Source organism: Clarias gariepinus, chromosome 28, assembly GCF_024256425.1.
Source record: "Clarias gariepinus isolate MV-2021 ecotype Netherlands chromosome 28, CGAR_prim_01v2, whole genome shotgun sequence".
Taxonomy (NCBI): domain Eukaryota; kingdom Metazoa; phylum Chordata; class Actinopteri; order Siluriformes; family Clariidae; genus Clarias; species Clarias gariepinus.
This window is the reverse complement of record NC_071127.1, coordinates 9,051,014-9,074,207: the sequence shown is the minus strand read 5'-3', so window position 1 is coordinate 9,074,207 and position 23,194 is coordinate 9,051,014. Positions and strand designations below refer to the sequence as shown.

General features: G+C 40.0%; 2 protein-coding genes across 3 annotated transcripts; both read left to right on the top strand.

The window, feature by feature from the left end:
• Positions 1-677: 677 nt before the first annotated feature.
• On the top strand, positions 678-10,813 carry LOC128515532 (sialidase-1-like). 2 transcript variants are annotated; one of them, XM_053489610.1, is made up of 6 exons: positions 678-865; positions 3,724-3,919; positions 4,026-4,288; positions 5,262-5,444; positions 8,048-8,267; positions 8,527-10,813. In XM_053489610.1, exons 1-6 carry the CDS (start codon positions 800-802, stop codon positions 8,745-8,747), a joined length of 1,149 nt encoding a protein of 382 aa, XP_053345585.1. In that variant the 5' UTR covers positions 678-799; the 3' UTR covers positions 8,748-10,813. The 2 variants fall into 2 exon arrangements, with proteins under 2 accessions (XP_053345585.1, XP_053345583.1); XM_053489608.1 differs by having other exon boundaries at positions 3,721-3,919.
• A 4,230-nt stretch (positions 10,814-15,043) lies between these two features.
• Positions 15,044-20,305, top strand: neu1 (neuraminidase 1). Its single transcript, XM_053489776.1, has 6 exons — positions 15,044-15,205; positions 17,009-17,198; positions 17,274-17,536; positions 17,615-17,797; positions 17,977-18,196; positions 19,751-20,305. The coding sequence occupies exons 1-6, from the start codon at positions 15,143-15,145 to the stop codon at positions 19,957-19,959; spliced, it is 1,128 nt and encodes a 375-aa protein (XP_053345751.1). The 5' UTR covers positions 15,044-15,142; the 3' UTR covers positions 19,960-20,305.
• Positions 20,306-23,194: the final 2,889 nt, after the last annotated feature.

Below are 23,194 nucleotides of genomic sequence, written 5' to 3'. Positions count from 1 at the left end.
CCAGGTTTAATCCCCACCTACACCAAGTTGCCCTTGAACAAGGCGCTCAACCTTAAATGGCTAAAATGATGTATAATTTGGATAAGGGCGTCTGCCAAATGCTGTTAATGTAACTTATTATAACTTATAATGTGTTATCCTGTATTTAGGGTCACGGGGGGCCTGGAACCTATCGCAGGAGACTTTGGGTGCATAGTAGGGTACACCCTGGACGGGGTGGCGATCCAGTGCAGGACACACATACACGCACACTATGGGCAATTTAGGAACGCCAGTTAACCTAATTTAAAAGGGGAGGAATCCGGAGTACCCTGAGGAAACCAACCAAGCTCAGGGAGAACATGCAAACCCCATGCACACAGACCTGAGACGAGAATCGAACCCTTAATCCTGGAGGGGCGAGGGGACAGTGCTAACCACTACACCTCTAGAGAGGGTTTTTCCTTGCACATCTCATTATTTAACTTTTAATACAGCTTGAATTTCTGCCGCAGTAGCAACACCATATAGAGAGTCCTTGTGGGAAAATAAATGAGGAGGGGGAGATATAAAAACATGCAGTCTGCGCATTTTGTGCGCATTCATGACGCTGCTCAATGCTCCAGGGAAGCAGCCGGGGCGGGCTTGCTGAATCACGTGTCCGCGTGACGTCACACACATCATATGATAATGTTCCGGGTATAGATGTGAACGAGAGACGGTGATAGTTTTCCTGTTATTAATAAACAAGCCGGCGGTGTGTGTGTGTGTGTGTTGGGATTAAAAACGCAAAGTGTAGGAACCCAAGGAGACAAGCAGGATGGGTTTACTTCTGTCTCTGAGTTTAACCTGGATGTTCCTGCTGGCTTCTGCACTGCTATCAGAGGTAATACAGACATGACAGAGAGAGAAAAAAAATCATATAATTTATAAAAACTGTAAGGTGTTATGTAAATTTTATTTAGGAACGTTTTTTGTAGTTAAGGAGAATATATAATCACTAGAGAAGAATACAGGAACTGCACAATTGTTCTGCTCTAGTGCAAAGCAATGTGATGTTTATACCTGCACACAGTTCAGTACAGGTGTCCGGGTGAGCTCGGCATTCTTCGGGAGGATTACGGAAACACCCGAATGCAGGGAAGCTTTTAAGTTTCTTTGAAGAATTTAAAATAACGGATCTAACTGACAAAACAAAAATCACCAGTAGATTTTAAACAGTTCTGTGCACAGCTGGGACAGTGTTGTACCTAATATCATACTATAATTACAGTATGTATTAATATAATTGTTTATTATATATTAATAGTATAATCTAATATAATTGTGCTTTTTATTATTATTTTTTAAATATAAAAGACATTTTGTATAATAAATGTTCTCCATACACCCTTTCATCTGGGGACTGTGGTATTTATTTTCATTTTACAATTTACACAAATTGAACCTTATTTGCATGTCTTTGGACTGTGGGAGGAAACCCACCAAGCACAGGGAATACATGCAAGCGCCATGCACACAGACCCCGAGGAGGGAATCGAACCTGGCCCCTGGTGGTGCAAGGCGACCGTGCTAGCTGCTTCACCACCATGTACACATCAATGTCATATGTCATCTTACACTAGAGATGGGGGTAAAAAACATATTTTTTTTTAAATATTTTTTTTTATGAATGTCTGTTTGTGAAGGCGGCATAGTGGTTAGCATGTTCACCTCACACGTTCAGGGTCAGCAAGGTCAAATCCAGATTCCCACCTCAGGTCTGTGTGTGTGGTGTTTGTACTGTATGTTATCGCTTTCCTCCCACAGACACATGCAGGTTGAGCTAATTAGCATTACCAATTTGCCGTAGTGTGTTAATGACAATCGGGCGTCGAGCTGGCAACCTGACCCCTTAAGTGACTGCCATAGAAACGACTGATATTCCTCCAGGGTGGGGAGTTTTTGTTGCAAAAAAAGTTAGTATAAAAAAGTTAGTATAAATATGTTGCAGTTCCTCTATAATCCTACAGGTGGTGCGCTCTAAACTATTCGCTCATTGACAGACAGCACATCACCCTACAGTAAGTGGTAGGGGCAAATAATTTCATGAGTTTGTTTTTTCGAATTGTAACAAAATCTACATAAAAAAAAAAAACATTTTTACAGAATCAGGATATTTATAACATGGTGATGCTACTAAAATCAGCACCTGGCTATCGTGATAATATCGTATCATCTGGTCCTTTGTGATTTCCATCCCTTTTGTACAGTAACCAGATTATTTTGAGATGCCGGTTGATCACCGGACACCATGTCCCCGCGTGAGGCCATTCCCACTACCTAGGGGTTATTTTATCACTGTCTGTCAATTGATTGAGGTGTGTTTTGTAAAAAGCAGAGCATATTGAGAAAGCCCATAGAGATATGAGGAGGTCATGTCAAACTCAAAAGCACAGGCAGCAGTCCCAGGTCGGTATTGAACCAGACACTCTGGAAGTGATTAGTGAGTCAAGATAAAGCGTTTTCCCAATCCCGTGTCATGTACAGGGTCTCACGTAAATTTGTCACCTTCTGTAACACTGATACTGTTGACAGATTGTTGACAGAACCCCTGCTAGTGTTTCACTGGTGCTTCACGTCTGAGACACCGTCCTCCCAGGAACTTCTGTAATGGCCCAAACCTGTTGAAATGTCTTGGAGCGAGGGTCAGGACTGTACTGGGGATGTGGGGATGTAACGTGCAAATGGTGTTGATGAATAATTGATTGCGTGTACAGTTTCCACAAACAGATTCATCTCTCCTGCAAGCTGACAAGTTATTTGTAATTTCTTAAGGATTAGGCATGCTCGAACTGTGCTTGAAGTCTTCTGTAAATGTCAATCACTTTTATGGCTTTATTCACCAGACATTTTATCAAGAGTCCCGGTTTGACCTGAACGCGCTTCCTTGTATATACAGTATGGTGGAGGAGCAGCGATGCCATGTGTACGGTGGCCCTGAAGGGCACAAAAAAATTAACAAAACTGAAAACAAAATAACAAAACCCAAAACAAAATAACAAATTCTAAACCAAATTAACAAAACGGAAAACAAAATAACTAATATCTGACTGGCCGAGAAGTGCAATACAAATTAACAAAACAGAAAACAAATTCAAAACCAAATTAACAAATCTGAAAACAAAATAACAAAAACAAAACAACAAAACTCCCCCCCTCCAAAAAAAATAGTTTTGGGTTTTGTTATTTGGTTTTTAATTTGTTTTCTATTTTGTTATTTTGTTTTGAGTTTTGTTAATTTGTTTTGCACTTCACGGCCACCGTACATGTGGCGTGTTTTAACTTCAGAATGTTCCGCATGAGAATCAGGCTGCATTTGGGTCGTGTTTCAAGCAGGAAAACATTTCAAATCCGTGCCGTACTTTGAAAAGTTACAGTTATTTGACGTGGACATCCCAGAAGTCTATCTTTTGCTTAATAAGTATTTATCACAAAATGAATAAATAGATTGGGGTAGCCAAGATCTTGATTTTAAAAGGGTGTACAAACTTTAGCACCGCAGTAAATTCGCCTTGATGAATCTTTAACCCAGTCACTTTTCATCACGAGGGCTTTTACATTACATTGGAAATAAATCATTTTCAAAAGTTTAATGATCTTTCAGTGTTTTATAACCGTACTGCGACTTCTTGTTTATGGTTTATGTTACAGTGCTGTGTTTCAGTCACGTGTCGTCTTTTATTGTATTGTTTCATGCAGCAGATGAAGATTCAGCCACTGATTTATGACGAGCAGTTGCTGTGGGTGCGTAGCGGTGCGGGTCAGGTGAACACGTATCGCATCCCTCTGCTGACGTTCACGCCTCGAGGTAGCCTGCTGGCTTTCACCGAGGCCAGGAAAGACTCGTCAGGTGACATCGGAGCAAAGTTCATAGCGATGAAACGTTCCACAGACAGAGGTTATTCAACAAGCATGCACATCTACACTCGAATCAGAATTAATATACGCATTGTACAGCTTAACAAACAAATTCTTACATTTTTCCTCATCTGTTCAATCCCAAGGAGCTACCTGGTCTCCTACGTCCTTCATAGTGAACGACGGCGACCTGGTGGACGGCTTGAACCTCGGCTCGGTTGTAGTGGATGAACAAACGGGTGCTGTGATCCTGATCTACTCACTGTGCTTTCACCAGTACCAGTGCAGCCCGTCCAGCACCATGTTAGTGCAGAGTGTGGATGATGGTTTGTCCTGGGGCGCGCCTCGCAACCTCTCTGTCGAGCTGGGAGTGAAGAGCTTCGCACCCGGGCCAGGATTCGGCATTCAGGTGGGAATCCTGCTGTTCATCCTTGTTCTAGATGTTCCAGGAGTCTTACTCGGGTTACTTTTGCAGGATTAATCAGAGCGCAAAGCTTCATACGCAGGTTTAATGAGAGGAAAGAAGTCTCGTGTGTTTACTTTTCCCACGCATGGCTTGATATCTGATCAACAGTCTGGTGTGTAATACGCATGCTGCTGCATGATTTAATCACACTGCTGCGGTCATATCCACAAAACATATTTTTACAATTCCATACTTTTATATTTTTATCACTTTCATTTTTGTACATCCTGTGTTCTTGTATATATTTCTAATTTCATTTTATTTTGTAACTGTGAATATGTGAATTTCCAGCCTAAATGTTTGCATTTTTATTTTAAAACAAGGATAGAAGCCACACCCTTTTAATTTTGACTGACAGGCACATAAGCCACACCTCCTTTGTTCTGACTGACAGGCACATAACCCTGTCAGCCACACTCTTTTATTCCAACTGACAGACACAGAAACCCCACCACTTTTCATCCTAAAAATAAGCCACACCCACTTTATTCTGACAGACAGGCACAGAAGCCACACCCCTTAAATTTAGCCTGACAGGCACAAAAGCCACACTCTTTTATTCTAATTCACAGGCACAGAAGCCCCACCCCTATTCATCCTGTGTAGCACATAAGCCACACCCCCTTTATTCTGACTGGCAGGCACATAAGCTACACCCTTTTCAATCTGACTGGCAGGCATAGACGCCACACCCACTTTCATAATTACTGACAGTCAAAGAAGCCACACCCCATCAATTTGACCGTCCAGCACAGAAGCCACACCCCTTATTATTCTTACTGATGCTTAAAGAAGCCGCACCCACTTTTATGCTAACTAACAGAAGCCACACCTCCTTTACTTTGACTAACAGGCAAAAAAGTTTACATCTGCATTGTAGTAATGTTCTAATTCTGTTTAAATCATCTTTCTGCAGAAACGCTTGAATCCAGCAGCAGGCCGTTTGGTGGTGTGTGGTCACGGCACTATCGAGGGCAACGGGGTGTTCTGTATCCTGAGCGACGATCACGGGCGCACGTGGAGGAACGGGGGATCACTGAAGAGCATCCCTTATAACCAGCCCAAACAAAGCCAAGACTTCAACCCTGATGAGTGTCAGGTACGAACACGGAAGGGGAGGGGTTTATTGGGAGCACCTTTTAATCTGTCCGGTTATTGGCTCAGCCTATTATGAAGGAAAAGCGGGTACAGAAAATCTTGCAAGTAGAAGAGATTCAGTTAACGCTAATAAAAACCATCCAAGCTTATATTGAATATACAGTACCAGTCAAAAGTTTAGACACATTTTTTTTTATTCAGAAGAAAAATGTTTTCATTGTTCCTTTTTTTAAATTAGTTTTTCAAAACCACGAACTAACATTTTGTAACAAGGAAAACAACAGCAGTCAGTTGCCATGACAGCCTTGTGCTGCCATCTGTTAGTGTGTTACAAAACTAATCTTGAAAACTTTTTGATACCACCGCGTGTTTTACATTTACATTTACATTTAGGCATTTGGCAGACGCTCTTATCTAGAGCGACTTACAAAAAGTGCTTTAATGTTTACATAATTGGATACATACTTACACTGGGTTTTAAAACATGGAGGTCAGGTATTCTGGAACAGTTCCTTTAAGAACAGCATTGTGTCAAGTGCGTTTGCAAAACCCATCAGGCACCATGATGAAAATGCTCTCATACCAGAAAAGCAAGACCAAAACACCAGCCTCGGAAATCACCAATTAATGTAACAACAGCACCTCAGATTAGAGCCGTTATGAAGGATTTACAGAGCATGAGTACAGCACATCCGGAAAGTATTCACAGCGCATCACCTTTTCCACATTTTGTTATGTTACAGCCTTATTCCAAAATGGATTAAATCATTTTTTTTTCTCAGAATTCTACACACAACACCCCATAATGACAACATGAAAAAGGTTTACTTGAGGGTTTTGCAAATTTATTAAAAATACAAAAAAAAATGAGAAATCACATGTACATAAGTATTCACAGCCTTTGCTCAATACTTTGTCGATGCACCTTTGGCAGCAATTACAGCCTCAAGTCCTTTTGAAAGAGGAATGGGCTGGTTTCGCCTATTCCTCTTTGCATCACCTCTCGAGCTCCCTCAGGTTGGATGGGAAGCGTCGGTGCACAGCCATTTTAAGATCTCTCCAGAGATGTTCAATCGGATTTAGGTCTGGGCTCTGGCTGAGCCACTCACGGACATTCACACTCTTTTGATATCTTGGGTGAGTGCTTAGGGTCGTTGTCCTGCTAAAAGGTAAACCGTCACCCCAGTCTGAGGTCAAGGGTGCTCTGAAGCAGGTTTTCATTCAGGATGTCTCTGTACATTGCTGCAGTCATCTTTACCTTTATTCTGACTAATCCCCACAGCATGATGCTGCCACCACCATGCTTCACTGTACGGATGGTATTGGCCTGGAGATTTAATCTTTGTCTCATCAGAACAGAGAATTTTGTTTCTCATGGTCTGAGAGTCCCTCAGGTGCCTTTTGGCAAACTCCAGGCAGGCTTCGATGTGATACTAAGGAGTGGCTTCTGTCTGGCCACTCTATCATATAGGGCTGATTGGTGGATTGCTGCAGAGATGGTTGTCCTTCTGGAAGGTCTCCTTTGACAGAGGAGCTCTGACAGAGTGACCATCGGGTTCTTGGTCACCGCCCTGCCTAAGGCCCTTCTCCCCTGATTGCTCAGTTTAGATGGCCGGCCAGCTCTAGGAAGAGTCCTGGTGGTTTTGAACTTCTTCCACTTACGGATGGTGGAGGCCACTGTGCTCATTGGGACCTTTAAAGCAGCAGAAATTTTTCTGTAACCTTCCCAGATTTTTGCCTCGAGACAATTCTGTCTCGGAGGTCTACAGACAATTCCTTTGACTTTATGGTTGGTTTGTGATTGGACAAACCAAGCATGAAGTCAAATCATGTCCAATCAACAGAATTTACCACAGGTGGACTCCAATTAAGCTGCAGAAACATCTCAAGGATGATTAGGGGAAACAGGACGCGTCTAAGCTGGAAAAAGTGATGCGCTGTGAATACTTTCCGGATGCACTGCAGCAGATACATCTCAATGTTAACTGTTCAAAGTAGATTGTTATATATTTTTGATGCCTTTGGTATTGTTTTACAGTGTAGAAAGAAATAAATATCAGGAAAGACCATGAAGTTCAAACTTTTGGCTGGTAGTTCATTTCTGTGTTGTACTGATTAACACCGCTCGAGCTCTTGGTAGAGTTTCACTCTGTGTATTATATAACCGCAAGAAAAACATATGACTAATCATTTTTAAAAAAGGAAACCAGACTGCACTTACGCACTTGTAAGTCTGAGGAACAGAGGAATGTGGCTTAACACCTGGATCTGTTTATTCTCCTGAAGAGCTGAGGTTATCCAGAACAATTTATACACCAGATAAATAATTTGAATCCATGAGTGCTAATATTGAGTATAACAGCATCAGGACATTTCACTGTGTAGTTTATTACTCAGTTTGTCAAGGTTCTGTATGGAAATGTACGAATATTACCTGAAGGAGCGTGACTCAGCAGTAGCTCATTTACGTAGACACTAAACCGTCGTATTTGGAGGAGGAGTGAAATAAAAAGAGTCTAAAGGTTATTTTAGCTGAAGCATTAACACACACTTTGATGGACGTCTAGGACCTTAAAATCGTTTTCTTTTTTCTTTCACCCTCAGCCGGTGGAGCTGCAGGACGGCAGCATCATGATCAATGTGCGAAACCAGAACAACTACCACTGCCACTGCAGGATGGTGGTGCGGAGTCTGGACGGAGGAGAGACCCTGCCCGTGGAGGAGCTGACGTTCGACCATACGCTGGTGGACCCTGTAGTGGCGGCTGGAGCGCTGCAGAAGGAGGACGTGCTGTACTTCAGCAACCCGGCCAACGCCAAGGACAGTGAGTGAGGGTGGGATTGTGGGCAAACTGGTGTCGGGGAGTGGTGTCTGTGAAGTGACTTGGACAACTTTTTTGGCTCAGATTAAATTAAGGAAATATAATTGTTAATAAATAATTGAGGTTTAAGGATTAGGTTTAGGGATTAGGTTTAGCTCAGACCAAGCGGAATGGAGAATTCAGCTGCGCTCTGGTATAATATAGGTTACTGCATTTACATAATCAGGTGAACATTGTCTGATTTGTTGTATCGCTCCTCCAGGGGTAAACATGACTCTCCGCTGGTCGTATACGAACGGGACGACGTGGGAAAACGAGGCGGTGCAGATCTGGGCCGGGCCGAGCGGCTACTCCTCCATGACATCCATTAACGGCAACTCGGTCGAAGATAGAAAGTATATCTACCTCATCTACGAGAAGGGCCACAAAGAAATCATCGAGACCATCTCTATCGCCAAAATCCACCTGTACGGCGGCAGGTAAAGGGAAAAAAAAGGATAACAGAAATGTCTGTTGAACATTGGACCTTTAAGAGTGGAGGAAAGGTGTGCTCTGAGTTTGCAGTAATTTACAAGTTTATTTGCTTGCTGATCAAAGAGTGTAGGTGATGAATGATTTTTTTTAATTATTCATTAAATTCCACCTTTTTTAACACAACTGATAATCCAGCACAAGTACACAGACCGGAAAGTCCTGGGAGAACTGCTTGATCAACTGTCTTCCAAACCTACAGAAACCTGAAGTATTAACAATAGATCTAGAGCCACGTTCGTTATTTTTACAAATAATCATGTAAAATGATTCATAAATTTTGTTAATCTCTACTTTTAAATTGTAATGTTCAAAATTTTGTGGTTTAACAGGGACATATTATTATTATAATTATTTTTATTATTATTATGGTCCTTTTTTTTTTTTTTTTAGCAGGTAGGTTTCTAAGGTTCCCGAATTGCCCTTCATTTTTCACTCCTGTTCCATACGCTCCGTTTCAGTGTCTGTAGCTTTATATGAAAACCAGCTGCTGTTTACTCCATGAACCTTTATGGAAGAGTGTTTTTCAAGCCAATCAGAAAGAAAAAAACAGTGGGGAACAATAAAAAATATTTCATCCCATTTATACTGATTTTAATTTAATTTAAATTTTTATTTAAATTACGTTTTAAATTTGTTTAAATTATGTTTGTTCCATAAGGTGAAATTAATTGGCTTGTTTACATTTTTTTCTAATTTGTTGTGTGTATGTATACACACACACCTTGGTGACCCATCTTAAGATTTTCAAATGACTAAAAAATGAATTGAGCTTAGTACGTCCGTCCCATTTAAGGTTACTTTTTACTAGATTTTTATTCATTATTGTCCTCATTATTCCAGTTTACCACAAACAAAATTGCACGTCTAAGCTATTGCAGCTATTTTCTTTTTTTTTTTACAATAACGCACAAAGCCTCTTAGTAATAAAATAATCTATCCGAACTGCACATTTTATATCACATGACAGCCATTACCACCTGAGCTTCTACATAATCGTGTGGGTTTTCTTTCCTTTTTTTTTCCTCTTCGGTCACATGTGCTTGCTGAAATGTTTGTACGAATTGGAACTCTGTAAAACGAGTTCATCAACTCAGGTGTCTTTTGTCCTCCGGTTATTTATTTTTTTCTGTATGACAGAATAGGAAAAGAAAACAATTTCACCTAGTTTTTTGAATCAACAGATCTGCATTCTATTCCAGATTTTATATTAAACATATTTTCCTTTAGAATTATGTCAATGATATAATTTGTGTGTGCATGGGCAACAGTTCTCATTCTGTTTGTGTCGAGAGTTAAGTGTGCATTGTATAAACCACTAATTGTGATATAGATCAGTCATCCATGTGTTTTTAAAACATTCTGTACCTTCAGGATATAAAAAATAAAATAAAAAATCCATAGAAGCCCCAGATCATGGGTCGTGCAATGACATTTTCAATTTTTCTCCTTTTTATTTTTATTATTTTTTCAAATTATACTTACATACATAACCTTAGATTGTTTTTTTCCCTACAAGGTTTCTCTGCTCTTAAAAAAGTAAAAGCTTTGAATTAACAAGTACTCAACCCTACTGTACATGTTAACAGCATAGCATATGATCGTTAAGGATTACCTAATCATTTACTTAAAGTGTATTTTTAATAAATAACTTGCATTTGGTCTAAAATTTGGGTATCATCATTGTACTTTTGTTCATCAGAGTTATTATTTTGAAAAAAAAAACATATATGTTATATTATTACTTTGTTTTTTTCTCATGATTTTTATGAAAATCCAAGTATGATGCGCTCATGTAACAGAGTTGAGTCTTACACTAAATAAAAAAATGTTGGTTTTTTTTTTTTTTTTATCCTACAGTATAAAAGATGACTTGTGCAGGAAAAATGGTTCAAGCATGATTAAATCTTATGTTTCGAGATGAGGCTGTTGTGACGGACACTTTACCTGTGGCTTTTACCTTTACAAATGTATTTGTAAATATAATATCCGTGACATAAATGGCAATAATAATTTAAATAAAGAAGAATCTGTCTTCTAAAAACGTTTGGTTGCTAAGTTTATTACATACAACACGTGTTTGTTTAAAAGTCCAAATTTTGGTACTTTTTTTTTTTTCAGTTTTAAGCAATTTTATATTATATGATTTTCATTAGCATACTTAAGGCACTGACGCCAACACAGAAGTTTAACTTTTTTCATATAGATTTCTTTGTGCGCACTCGTGTACCGCTGAAAACAAAGGAACAGAGTGATTACACACACTCGCATGTATGCTTACTGATCCTTTCAGAGATGAAAGAGTACAATACAAGTCTGGTAGAAACACACACTGCTCACCACTATAATACAGTTGGTATGTGCCTTAAGGAAGAATGCACTGCAGTAAACACACACACACACACCCTGTACACAGATACTTTAAAGGCAGCAGACAAAGTGTAACAATCGGACTTTACTGCAAAGAAAACAAAGAAAACAATTCCAGCTGACACACCTTTACACACGTGCATCTTCCTACCTAAAGAGAGAACATAAAGCTCGGTGGTCTGAAGGTTCGCAGTACCGGATAGACTGGACTTTTTGGTACAACATACAGTAACTAAGCGAGGAAACGGTGTTGAAACTAAACCTAAAATCTACCTTATAAAATATCGGAGACTAGAAAACACAATAACATGCACAAAGTATAGAAAAATAAATGAACATTTAGGTTATCAGGAGACACGGTGGTTTAGGTGATTGCACTGTGCCCTCACTACTCCAGTGCTGGGGGTTCGATCCTCCCCTCCATTCTGTGTGCATAGAGTTTTCATGTTCTCTCTATTTGGGTTCTCCAGTTTCCTTCACAATAGGCTTATTTGCTTGTAGTTTAAGACCGGCTGTGCGTACTTGCAAGACGGTTTGCAAGACGTTAGGGCTTTCAGCATCATTGCTTCCTCTTGCAACAAACCACCGGTGGCAATGACACTAAATACAGAAAAAGAAGTTTCTCTGATTGTGCTTCAGTTATAGCACCTCCCCACATACACACTCTCACACACACTAACAAGAAACCAAACTAATAAACTTTAACAATAGTGTTCCAGTCCTGATTTTAAGTAACTCTATTAGAACATCAAAAGAACAAATCCATTCTTGTATATTAATCTTACCATGTGATTCTCAACCAGGTGTAACTAGATTGACTTTGATATAAAACAAGTCCACTCACTTACTCATACGAGGGGTACGAGGCAGTGTACACCCTGCACAGGGCAATTTGGGAACGCCAGTTAACTTAATCTGCATGTTTTTGGATGTGGAAGGAAACCGGAACACCCTGAGGAAACCCACTAAGCACATGCACACAGACCCGAGTCTCGATTCGAACCCGGACCCTGAAGGTGCAAGGCGATAGTGCTGGTAAGCCACCGTGCCGCTGTCCAAGTCCACTTTTTTAGTATTCTAACCAATCAATTAAGTGGTTGCTAAGGTAGTTGAAAGTCTGGGTTGCGGATCAGAGGGTTGGGGGTTTTAACCCCATCACCACTGGGTTGCCACGGTTCAGCACAATCTAGCAACTTAACGTTAAAGTCCACCGGCACTGTAAAAGCAGATTAACAATAAGTCAGAATTCTTCTTTAGCGAACTACACCTACATCAGCTTTCACTTGCTCATGATGTAATTTACCTGTGCTTTTATTCTGCATGCAACAAAATGAAACTTTCATGCGATTTATGCCTCTTATTCATCAGCCACCTGAACTAGAGCGCTAGAAAAAACTCAACATCTCTAAACACAATGACTTCTTCTTCCCCTTTTCTTTGGGGAACTGATATGGGGACTACTAAGGTTATGCCACTACCTATTATATTGGAGTGTAACGAATAGTGGACATTATACCATAAACTAAACCTGCAATTGTTGCTCGTGTTTCTAAGCAGATTGAACTGTAATGGAAGAGCACTAAAAATAATTTTAGGAAATCATTATGCATTTATTATTATTGTGTTTTTTGGTGCTAAGATTAATTATAATTTTGCTTGCACATCTGTAAAAAGGGCTTTACCATACGGACCCCATACAACCGAACGATTGCATGCAGTACCGGTTAGAAAATGGAAGGGTTGACTCATAAAGACCATCTGGTGTAAAATCTGTCCCAGATCTTGCAGATTAAATGATCTGTTGTGGCGATGCCTAGGATAAAAGGGACAAAGCACAGGACAAGAAAAAAGTCCATTTCAACTCAAGTCAACAGTTTCCCACATTTCCACCATTCCGTATGTACCTGCTGATAGTGCAGTGATTTAAAGCTCTACTTAATGAGAGCGATGCAGTGGTGTTTTAGTACTTTAAGTAGCTTATCCAGTTCTTTCATCCCCTCATCTGTGCACTACAGTACATCTGCACTCAAACAGATCAGCTTCCAAAGCTTTAGCTTTCATCCTGTTCCATCAAAGTCGTCATCTTCTGGATTGCTAACCAGTCGACCGAAGTCTGTGCCATAACTTTAAAGAGCATTGAATTGGATTAAAAAAAATATGAGGTGAAGAATAAAGGATATGCATGTTTTTTTTTTGGTTCTAGGTACAAGCAGTGAAACCTCCCCATGTTTCTCTTCTCAAACTCCGTTGTATCTGTACAAGCAATAACAATGTCTGTATTAACCGGTCCAATAAAGTTCTTACCATTGCACTACTTTATTAGCTTCCCAAATATCGTCCAGAACAATGAATACTTTTATGTAGAAAAATGGAAACTCCTGAAGCTTCAGTGGAAGTGATGTCAGAGCCTGTATTAGACTGGCCTACGCAGTTCTAACATAAAAGAGTGGTTTTAACTTTTTCCATTCAAATGCTAATGGTAAGAACATCAGTTTAACTTGTCGCCCTTGGACCAACATCCAGAAATGTCAAGGTAAAAGCAAGGTAAGAGCTTACCATTGATGTCACTTTCATTGAAGCTTTCCTCGTATGCCGTGTTGTACGCTGAGTTACAACCGAAATGATTTTTTCTGCTGGTCGACGTGTGCTGCCAAATCATTAAAGTGCTAAGAAGTGCAATTGACCAGTCGAATCCGGGTAGTGGTAAGGTAGGTTCTAACCCTGGCGCTGATGTTTGAGGAATCTGGACTGAGGCAATCAGATATTCAAATGGGAAACCAAAAACAAGTTTGATCAACTTTTTTTAATTAGAACTGCATGAACGAGTAGTAAACCTAGTAATGGTGACATGACCTGTGATGTACAGTATCATTCAAAAGTTTGGACTAATTCACTGTATATACACTACAGGCAACTTGGAAACACCAATTAGCCTAATCTGGAAGTCTTTGGACTGTGGGAGTAAACCGAAGTACCTGGAGGAAACCCACCAAGCACGAGGAGAACATGCATCTCCATGCATACAGAGATGGGAATCGAACCTGGCTGGAAATCGAACCCGGACCCTGGAGGTGCAAGGCGACAGTGCTAACCACTACACCAACTTTTACGCACTTTTTAAGCCTTTAAGACTTAGATCACAAGGTGTGGTACAACCTGGAATGGAGTGCCAATCTGTTGCAAGGCGCACACACACACACACACACACACACACACACATGATCATTCATTCACTACTCTCCAATTAACCTAACCTGCATGTCTTTGGACTGTGTGAGGAAACCAGAAAACCCGGAGGAAACCCACCAAACACGGGGAGAACATACAAACTCCATGCACGAAGACCTAAGGCGGGAAGCGAACCCAGACCCTTGAGGTGTGAGGCAATAGTGCGTACCACTACGCCAACATGCCACCTTCTGGAGATTTAAAAACTATACAATAAGACGTATTTAATTAGGTAATTAAGCAGCAAGAACAACTAAAACAGCTAGCTTTATTATTTTATTTAACACACATCGGTCAGTGGTTCTGGAATAGTTTGTGAGGGAAAAAAAAGAGTACAGTATTTCCAAGCGCATTTGCAAAACCCATCAAGCATGGAGCTAGAAGGTGTGTCCAAACTTTTGACTGGTAGTGCAAGTTTGACAATTATGCTAATTTCTCACAGAAATAATAAAACAAATACCACAAAAGTACACATATTTAGCACCACAATCACAAATATTTGATAATAAACATGTTTCATGATGTTTTTTTTTAATGATAATACAGTAATACATTAAACTTTGAGAGCTTCTTCCTCTTGTTGTGTTCTTCCTCTACAGCGCCCCCAGAGGCACAGAGCGGCACAGCATGCACGTCAAGGTGTTTTTTGACAGGGTGGAATCTCCGCGGTGTGTGTGTGTGTGTGTGTGTGTGTTTTGCTACGAGGTGTGTTATAATGCACTGAAGTGTCTTTGTCAGTGTTTTCAGACATGAAGCTCGCCGTGTGCTGGTGGATATTTAGTGTCTGGGTTTCAGTCACACAGGGTGCCAAGGTGAGAAAATCAACTCCTTTTCACTTATTACTTTCATTTTGATTGAACTTGACCTAATCATCGTTATCTTCACCTTCTTATGTCTTTTGCTTCAGTTTAAGGTGTGCTTTAGGAACATTCTATAGCAGGAAAAAGTATTATGATTTAGATAAAAGTGACAAGACTGAATAAATAGTGCAACTGTTGTAGCTTCGTTTGAGTTCTTTGGGTTGCCAGATTGTCGGATATCAATGAAATGGACTAAACGCACTGTAAGGGTTCGTTACATGTCACGTGACTCAGGCTTCTTCACTATGAGTTTCTTCCAAGACAAAATTCCTTATATCAAATCTTTTGGGCCACCTGAAAACAAATGATCAAAAAAGTAATGTATAAATTATTATTTAATAAAAAATAATAATAATAATAATAATAATAAAAAAAAAAATATATATATATATATATATATATATATATATATATATATTTGGAATCAGTCTTATTATTCAGTTCATATATACTATACCGTACTCTGTATATATCACATGTCACAGAAAACTGATCCTGTATCTGTAGTAAATCCACATCTCTCTCTACTGTATACGCCCAGTAGAAAATTAACCAATCACTCTCCGAGACTACTCATTCTTCTAAATCACGTTAAAGACTCATTTAAAAAGAATGAATCGTTTATGAACGACCTATCACGAATGTCTAGCACTGTCAACTTTCACCTCCAGGGTTGAGGGTTTGATTCCTGTCCTCCCCGTGCTTGGTGGGTTTCCTCCGGGTATGCCGGTTTCCTCCCACAGTCCAAAGACATGCAGATTCGGCTCAATCAGTGTTCCTAAATCGCCTGAGTGTACAAATGTGTGTAAAATACGATTATTCTGGGGTCTATTCTGCTGTTTGATGTTCTATGTCTATTTGCAGTATGTCTCGATTTACTGTTTGCTTTTGTATATATTTTTTTAACTCTTTGTCGTCTACGTTTCGTCCCGAAATATTATAACGAGCTCTAATCATGTGACTAACGATGCTATTTTGACAATGTTTAAAAATATTCATGAAAAACTTAAAAGAATTTATTTTTGTATATCAGGATTTGGCATGTTTTACAAATTGTTGTTGAATGTTGAAATAACATTTTTAGTCATAATTTAAGCATCCTGCATTTAAAATGTATTATACATTTATTATGTATTATTATGTTATTATGGTTAGCCGCCTCACCTGAAGACTTTTAATGAAACAAATGCTTATAAAAAATGCGATAATATCACAAATTTTATGTTTATGTTTATTATTTATATGTAAGGATATAAATTACTTTTATTTATTTTTTTATTTTTTTATTTTATTTTATTATTATTTTAAGTTTAATTGTTTCTTTTTATTGTAGTAGAATCTTTCCATTTCAGATCACGGACAGTCGTATAAGCATTTCAGTATATATATATATATATATTAGTAAAAAAATATATATTTGTATTTGATATACCGTAATATGAAGCTTCTGACATGCAAAACCCTGTGTTAGCTGTTACCATAGAAACAATAACATATTAAAACAAGTGCTTTATTATACACTTGCCTCACAGCTGGATCCACTGCTAGAGCATCTGTTGTACAAAATGACTCAATCTGATTTGGCTCTGTGGTTTAAAAGCCATATAAAATATATTCAGTCATAAAAACTCAAATCAGGTACAGTAGGATAAAACCCAGGGCCTTGGCTCAGACCTGAAAGTGTCATGTTAAAGAAACAGGTGTGTATACAGTAACAAGTTGTCTTCATCTTTCTTCCTTGTCTCTGTCGATCAGATCAGTCCTAGTATTGTTAAGGAGCAGTTGCTGTGGGTCGGCGGCAGCACCGGGAACGTCCACACGTACCGCATTCCCCTGCTGAGCTTCACCCCCCGCGGACATTTGGTGGCGTTCGCGGAGGCCCGGAAGACATCCTCGTCTGACATGGAGGCCAAATTTATAGCCATGCGACGCTCTACAGACAAAGGTGTGTTGGATACAGTACGGTGGACGATTCCTGGTGCACCCTGTTGTCCTGTACTAATCGCTTCTTTTGTCCTAGGAGCGACCTGGTCTCCTACCACGTTCATAGTGGATGATGGGGTTCACACCGATGGTACAAACCTCGGTTCTGTTGTGGTGGATGAAGAAAAAGGATCTCTGATGCTGATCTATTCTCTGTGCTTCTACCGCTACCAGTGTAGCCCATCCAGCACCATGTTAGTGGAAAGTCTGGATGATGGCGTGACCTGGAGCGCTCCCCGCAACCTCTCCGTCGATCTCGGCGTCAAGAGCTTCATCCCCGGCCCGGGATTTGGCATTCAGGTATCCTGTTATTATCTTTTTATGCACAAAAACGTGTAATAAACTATAGTGGAAAAACGCTTGTGTCAACGCCAACAGAAGCAGCATAATCCTGCGAAGGGCCGTTTGGTGGTGTGTGGTCACGGCACTATCGAGGGTGATGGGGTGTTCTGTATCCTGAGCGACGATCACGGGCAGACGTGGAGGAACGGGGGGTCGCTGAAGAGCATCCCTTATAAACAGCCCAAACAGAGCAGAGACTTCGTCCCTGATGAGTGTCAGGTGATAAAACAAGCATGAATTTATTCTTAGACTAGATACGAAAGGGAGCGAAAAGCATCTTTGTGTTTGCGGGAGAAACAGGAAAAAAAAAACTGGTTGGTTGATTGATTAATTGATTGATTGATTGATTGATTGTTGTATGTATATCATCTTTTCTATCACGTTGCTTTCCCCCTCAGCCGGTGGAGCTTCAAGACGGCAGCATCATGATCAGCGTGCGAAACCAGAACAACTACCACTGCCACTGCAGGATGGTGGTGCGGAGTCTGGACGGAGGAGAGACCCTGCCTGTGGAGGAGCTGAAGTTCGACCACACGCTGGTGGATCCCGTGGTGGCGGCTGGAGCGCTGCAGAAGGAGGACGTGCTGTACTTCACCAACCCTGCCAACTCCCAGAAGAGTGAGCGAGGATAGTTCAAAAATTGATGTGACAGGATACATGTGTGTAAATGACCCAAGTGGAACGGTGAGGCTACAGGAAGCAAAGGTAAAGAAGGTGCAGGACTGTAAGTACTTAGGGTCAGTGGTCCAGGGTAATGGAGATTGTGGAAAGGAGGTGAAGAGGCGGGTACAGGCAGGTTGGAACGGGTGGAGAAAAGTGTCAGGTTTGTTGTGCGATAAAGAGTATCAGCGAGAGTGAAAGGACAGTGGTGAGACCAGCGATGCTCTACCGCTTAGAGACAGTGGCACTGAAGAAAAGAGGAGGTAGAGCTGTAGGTAGTAGAGCTGAAGATGTTGAGGTTCTCTTTGGGAGTGACAAGGATGAGGAGGATCAACAATGAGTTCATCAGAGGGACAACCCATGATTGAACTTGGAGGTGGTTTGGACATGTTCAGAGGAGAGATGGTGAATATATCCGTAGAAGGATGCTGAGGTTGGAACTGCCAGGCAGGAGGTCTAGAGGAAGACCAAAGAGGAGATTTATGGATGTAGTGGAAGGGGAACAGCTGAAAGACAAAGAAGGTGTGAGTGTGTGTGGTAGTCCCCTATGATGGATTAGCAACCTGTCCAGGTGTACCCAGCCTTCTGCCCTGTGTTGCCCGGGATATCCTCCAGCCCTCTGGTGACCCTGTACAGCAGGCGTCACTTAATGGTGTGGCCTGTATCCGAACCAAGTGCCATCCGGACACTTCTGATGAATGAGAATAATTAATATACCAGAGGGAGTCAACGCAGTAGTTTAGCGTGTATAGACAGTGTGTGCGGAAGAAACAGAAATGAAAGTGCAACACAGCACTGCTTACTCCACAAAAGGAAATGACACTATGGAAACTGAACCTTTAAGGATTTAAGAATAAAAATGTATGTTTATTCTTCCTGTTGGAAGTTTAAAACCAGTTTGGCGCTGATAAAAAGCAATAATGTGAAGTGCCACTAGGAGACAAAACACGGGTCGTTAGAGCAAATAAATCCGCAGCGGTCCGAGGTACAATACCCGAACTGAGAGCCCGGTATGACAGAGCAACCAAAGTCCTTTCACATTCATTTACAGCACAGCAACATGCCAGTGAAGAGTCACTAAAGATGGCTTAAACATTGTTGTTGTAGTCCATACAAATACCAGGACATTTTCAACAATTATTATTGAAATGCTGTGGAAATTCGAAATCTGAAATCAATTATTTTTTTATAGACTTGCAATAACTTATAACATACATAATTCGGACCTCTGCTTGAGTAAAATTCTGTTGTTCAAACCTCCTTAAATCTTACTTCAGTCTCCCTGCTGAAGGTTATAAGCGGTATACAGAATGAGTTTGATTACAGATTTGATGGTACAGTATAGTGCAATATACAGTATAATCACTTCCATTCATCATTTAACGATATTCCTAGAAGGCAGATTAAAAAAGGAACTTGTGATATGAAACCAAATATAATATACAGTATTACTTTATGGAAATCTGTTCAGACACGGACGTCATTTGTCCTCCTGTTGTTTCCGTTCTTTAGGAGTGAATCTGACTCTGCGCTGGTCTCTGACCGATGGGAACTCGTGGGAGAAGACGACTTTTCAGATCTGGAAAGGGCCGAGTGGTTATTCCTGTCTCACGTCTCTCAAGGACGACCAGAAACACATTTTTGTCCTGTACGAGAAAGGCCATAGAGACTATTACGAGACTGTGTCTTTAGCAAAAATCTGTCTGCATGGTGGCAAATAGAAGGTAGACTACACAATGTTTGTGTAGCTGTAAAAAGCATTGGTTTTAAACTTTAGTTCTTGAAATGGCTTGAAGATTATTCATCAACCGATGCTTTTTTTTATTGCATTACCCGGATAAACGTTCTCACTTTTTAAGAGGGCCAAAAATCCCAAATCCCTGCCAACTGAATTACTTTAGATGTTGATGATAGACGAGGTTTCACATGGTGTATTATATTCATTTTAAAGGTCTGTCGTCAACTTCTGATATTCAGATATATACAATACAAGCATACGTACTGTATAATGGATTTGTTTTGGTTTTAAAATATCAACAAAATAAATATATAGTTGTATGTACAATATGTACACAGTAATATATTATGTATAACATCTTCAGACGCCACACATCTCTACATAAGTTCCACCGTCACGCCATTTAGTAGTCATGTGATCGTCAGTTTCATATCATCATCAGTATAATATATCACATGCTCTCACACCACAGGAACCACCACCTTCACCACCATTTTATCTGTTCCTCCTAACACAGTACAGGTATGCCATGCATTAAAAAAAAATGCATCTATAATGTATAATTGGACCATCTGTTCAACATTGATGCACCATTTTATGTTATTATGTTTGTTATTATGTTTATGTTATTTTTCTTGTAAATTTTTCAAGAACGCCACGACACCGATTCAGAGGATCTCAAAAGTCCTATTTTGTTTCCATGTGATGCTCTGAACAGCTTTAGTGGTTTGACACCATGTGCTGAACTCCAGGTTCACGGGACCTGAGGTCGGATCTTGTGATTGATGCGATCTGAGCGAGGCGTCAACAACACGCATTTACACCAGGAAGGTGAGACATCTTGTGGCATGATCGTGCTATTGAGGTGGAAGAGGAGCTGGAGTTAAGAAAGAGGTTCATCCTTGTTCAGATCACATCAAAGCATCTCTCTGTGTAATAAATACCTAGTTCAAGTTCAAGCTTACAATGTTTTTTAATTCTATAAACATTGTATAGCATTGTATTATAATTGATCATGTATATATCATATCCATATATCTCTGGAGCCTATCCCAGGGACTCTAAGCACATTACGCTGAAGCACCTGGCAATCCATTTCAGAGCACAAACACACACTTGCTCACACTCTTGGTTAACACAGATGCATGTCTTTGGACTCTGGGAGGAAACCGGAGTACATGGAGGAAACCCACCAAGCACGGGGTGAACATGCGAACTCCACACATACAGTACTAACCCAAAGGTGGGAGTCGAACCCTCGACCCTGGAGGTTGGCGAGGCCACAGTACGAGCTGATTTGTAGCCTGGAAAAAATGTAAATCTAGAAACTTGGGTGATCCAGTGCATGGTGCAATATCTTATCCACTCGAATGATTCGTACAGAAAGTGTTTCTCACTAAATGATGACGCTGAAATTAAGCCAGAAGTATTTTACTACGGATGGTTGCCTGTGATATGTAATGGGAAATGGAAAATGCCAACGCATTCCAGGGCACAAGAAAACACACACACACGCACACACACACTCGTGCACAATTTAGAAAAAAAAAAAAAAACACAATCAGTCTACACTGCATGACTACAAAAAACAAACTTATAGTTTTATACATTTTGAGAGACAAATATTTAAAGGTATTAGGATTTTTGGTTTATTATGGTTATAATAATAATATTTATTATTGTTGTTATTATTATCGTCATAATCATTATTATTATTATTATTAGTAGTAGTAGTAGTAGTAGTATTTGTAGTAGTAGTGGGAGGAATAATAGTAAATGTGACTGGCTTTATGCCATGCTTCCTTCACAAAAAAAGTGATTCCGTTCGCTTAAACCACAATGAACAAAGTATACGGTATCTATATTGTATGCAATTTGGATTTGGATTGGACAGTGTGCCATTTTCTGTGTATTTTCCTTCTCTTATGACTGTCGGTGGTGCATACAAAAAAAAAATTAAATAACTGGATGGACAAAGAAGAAAAATCAATGATCACATCCGAATGTCAAGACAGTAACAGAGAAGATTTGTAGTTTTCTATCAGATTTAATGAGTGCAAGAGGTTTTGGACGATACTTTAGGAAGGGATTAAAAAAATTAAAATATAAAAGTTGACAGTGTATTTAAATGATTTGTTACTGTGCCAAAAAAAATTACATTTTTAAAAGTAAAACTATAGAATTCATGAATAATATTAAAAATAGAATTTTCAAGTTGTCATTTCTTTAATCTCATTAGAAATAGAATATTTTTATGAGATGTTTTTTTTTTTTTTTCAATTAATATTTTAAATTATTGAAGCCCGATAAAATGTACTTTTTGGAACATTCTTGTTTAGGTTATGAAAAGTTTGATGTTTATGTTTATCGCTATCATCAGTGGTAGGTATGTAGGTAGAACTTTATTGTTATTGCATAGTACAGGTTCTTAGCAACTAAATGGATCAAATGGTCCTCTGTGGCAATGCCTGCGTGTGTATATAGCGGCACTGTCCTTTTCACCTCTAGGGTTGGGGTTCGATTCCCGCCTTGGGGTCTGTGTGTGGAGTTTGCATGTTCTCCCCATGCTTTGGTGGGTTTCCTCCAGGTACTTCGGTTTTCCCCCACCGTCCAAAAACATGCAGATTAGTGTAATGTGTGAATGGCAATCCGGTGTTTAGCTGCAATCCGACTATTTTAGTAAAGTAAATTCATCTTTTATACCACTTATCCTGGATTGCAGGGGGCCTGGAGAATATCCCAGGAGACTTTGGGGACAAGTTGGAGTACACTCTGGACAGGGTGCCAATCCATCACAGAAAACACACACAAAACGGGCCATTTGCGAAGAACAATAGCCTAACCTGCATGTCTTTGGACTGTGGGAGGAAACCCACCGAGCACTAAGCACGTGCAAACAGACCAAAGGTGAGAATTGAACTCTCGACCCTGGAGGTGTGATGCCACACTGCTAACCACTACGCCACCATGCTGTCATTGTGTGTTGTATTACAGTTAAACGGTATAAGTGGCGTAAGTGGTTTAGTGGCGTAGTGAAAAGTTTAGCAATATGATGGTTGTAGGAATTAAATCTGCTGGTTCGGGTGCGAATACTGATAATACTTTCTCTCAGATGAAAGGAGATGAAACACTTTGTGACTTGGGTGAGATCACCTGGTATTGTGGGTTTATTTGTCTGATCGTACATAGTCACTATTTCACTAAGATGAAATTTCCAA

Coding starts and splice junctions, on each gene's coding strand:
- LOC128515532 (XM_053489608.1), top strand. CDS start 800: ATGGGTTTACTTCTGTCTCTGAGTTTAACCTGGATGTTCCTGCTGGCT. Junction 3,920..4,025: donor GAAACGTTCCACAGACAGAG/GTTATTCAACAA, acceptor TTCAATCCCAAG/GAGCTACCTGGTCTCCTACG. Junction 5,445..8,047: donor TCAACCCTGATGAGTGTCAG/GTACGAACACGG, acceptor TTTCACCCTCAG/CCGGTGGAGCTGCAGGACGG.
- neu1 (XM_053489776.1), top strand. CDS start 15,143: ATGAAGCTCGCCGTGTGCTGGTGGATATTTAGTGTCTGGGTTTCAGTC. Junction 15,206..17,008: donor CAGTCACACAGGGTGCCAAG/GTGAGAAAATCA, acceptor TCTGTCGATCAG/ATCAGTCCTAGTATTGTTAA. Junction 17,199..17,273: donor GCGACGCTCTACAGACAAAG/GTGTGTTGGATA, acceptor CTTTTGTCCTAG/GAGCGACCTGGTCTCCTACC.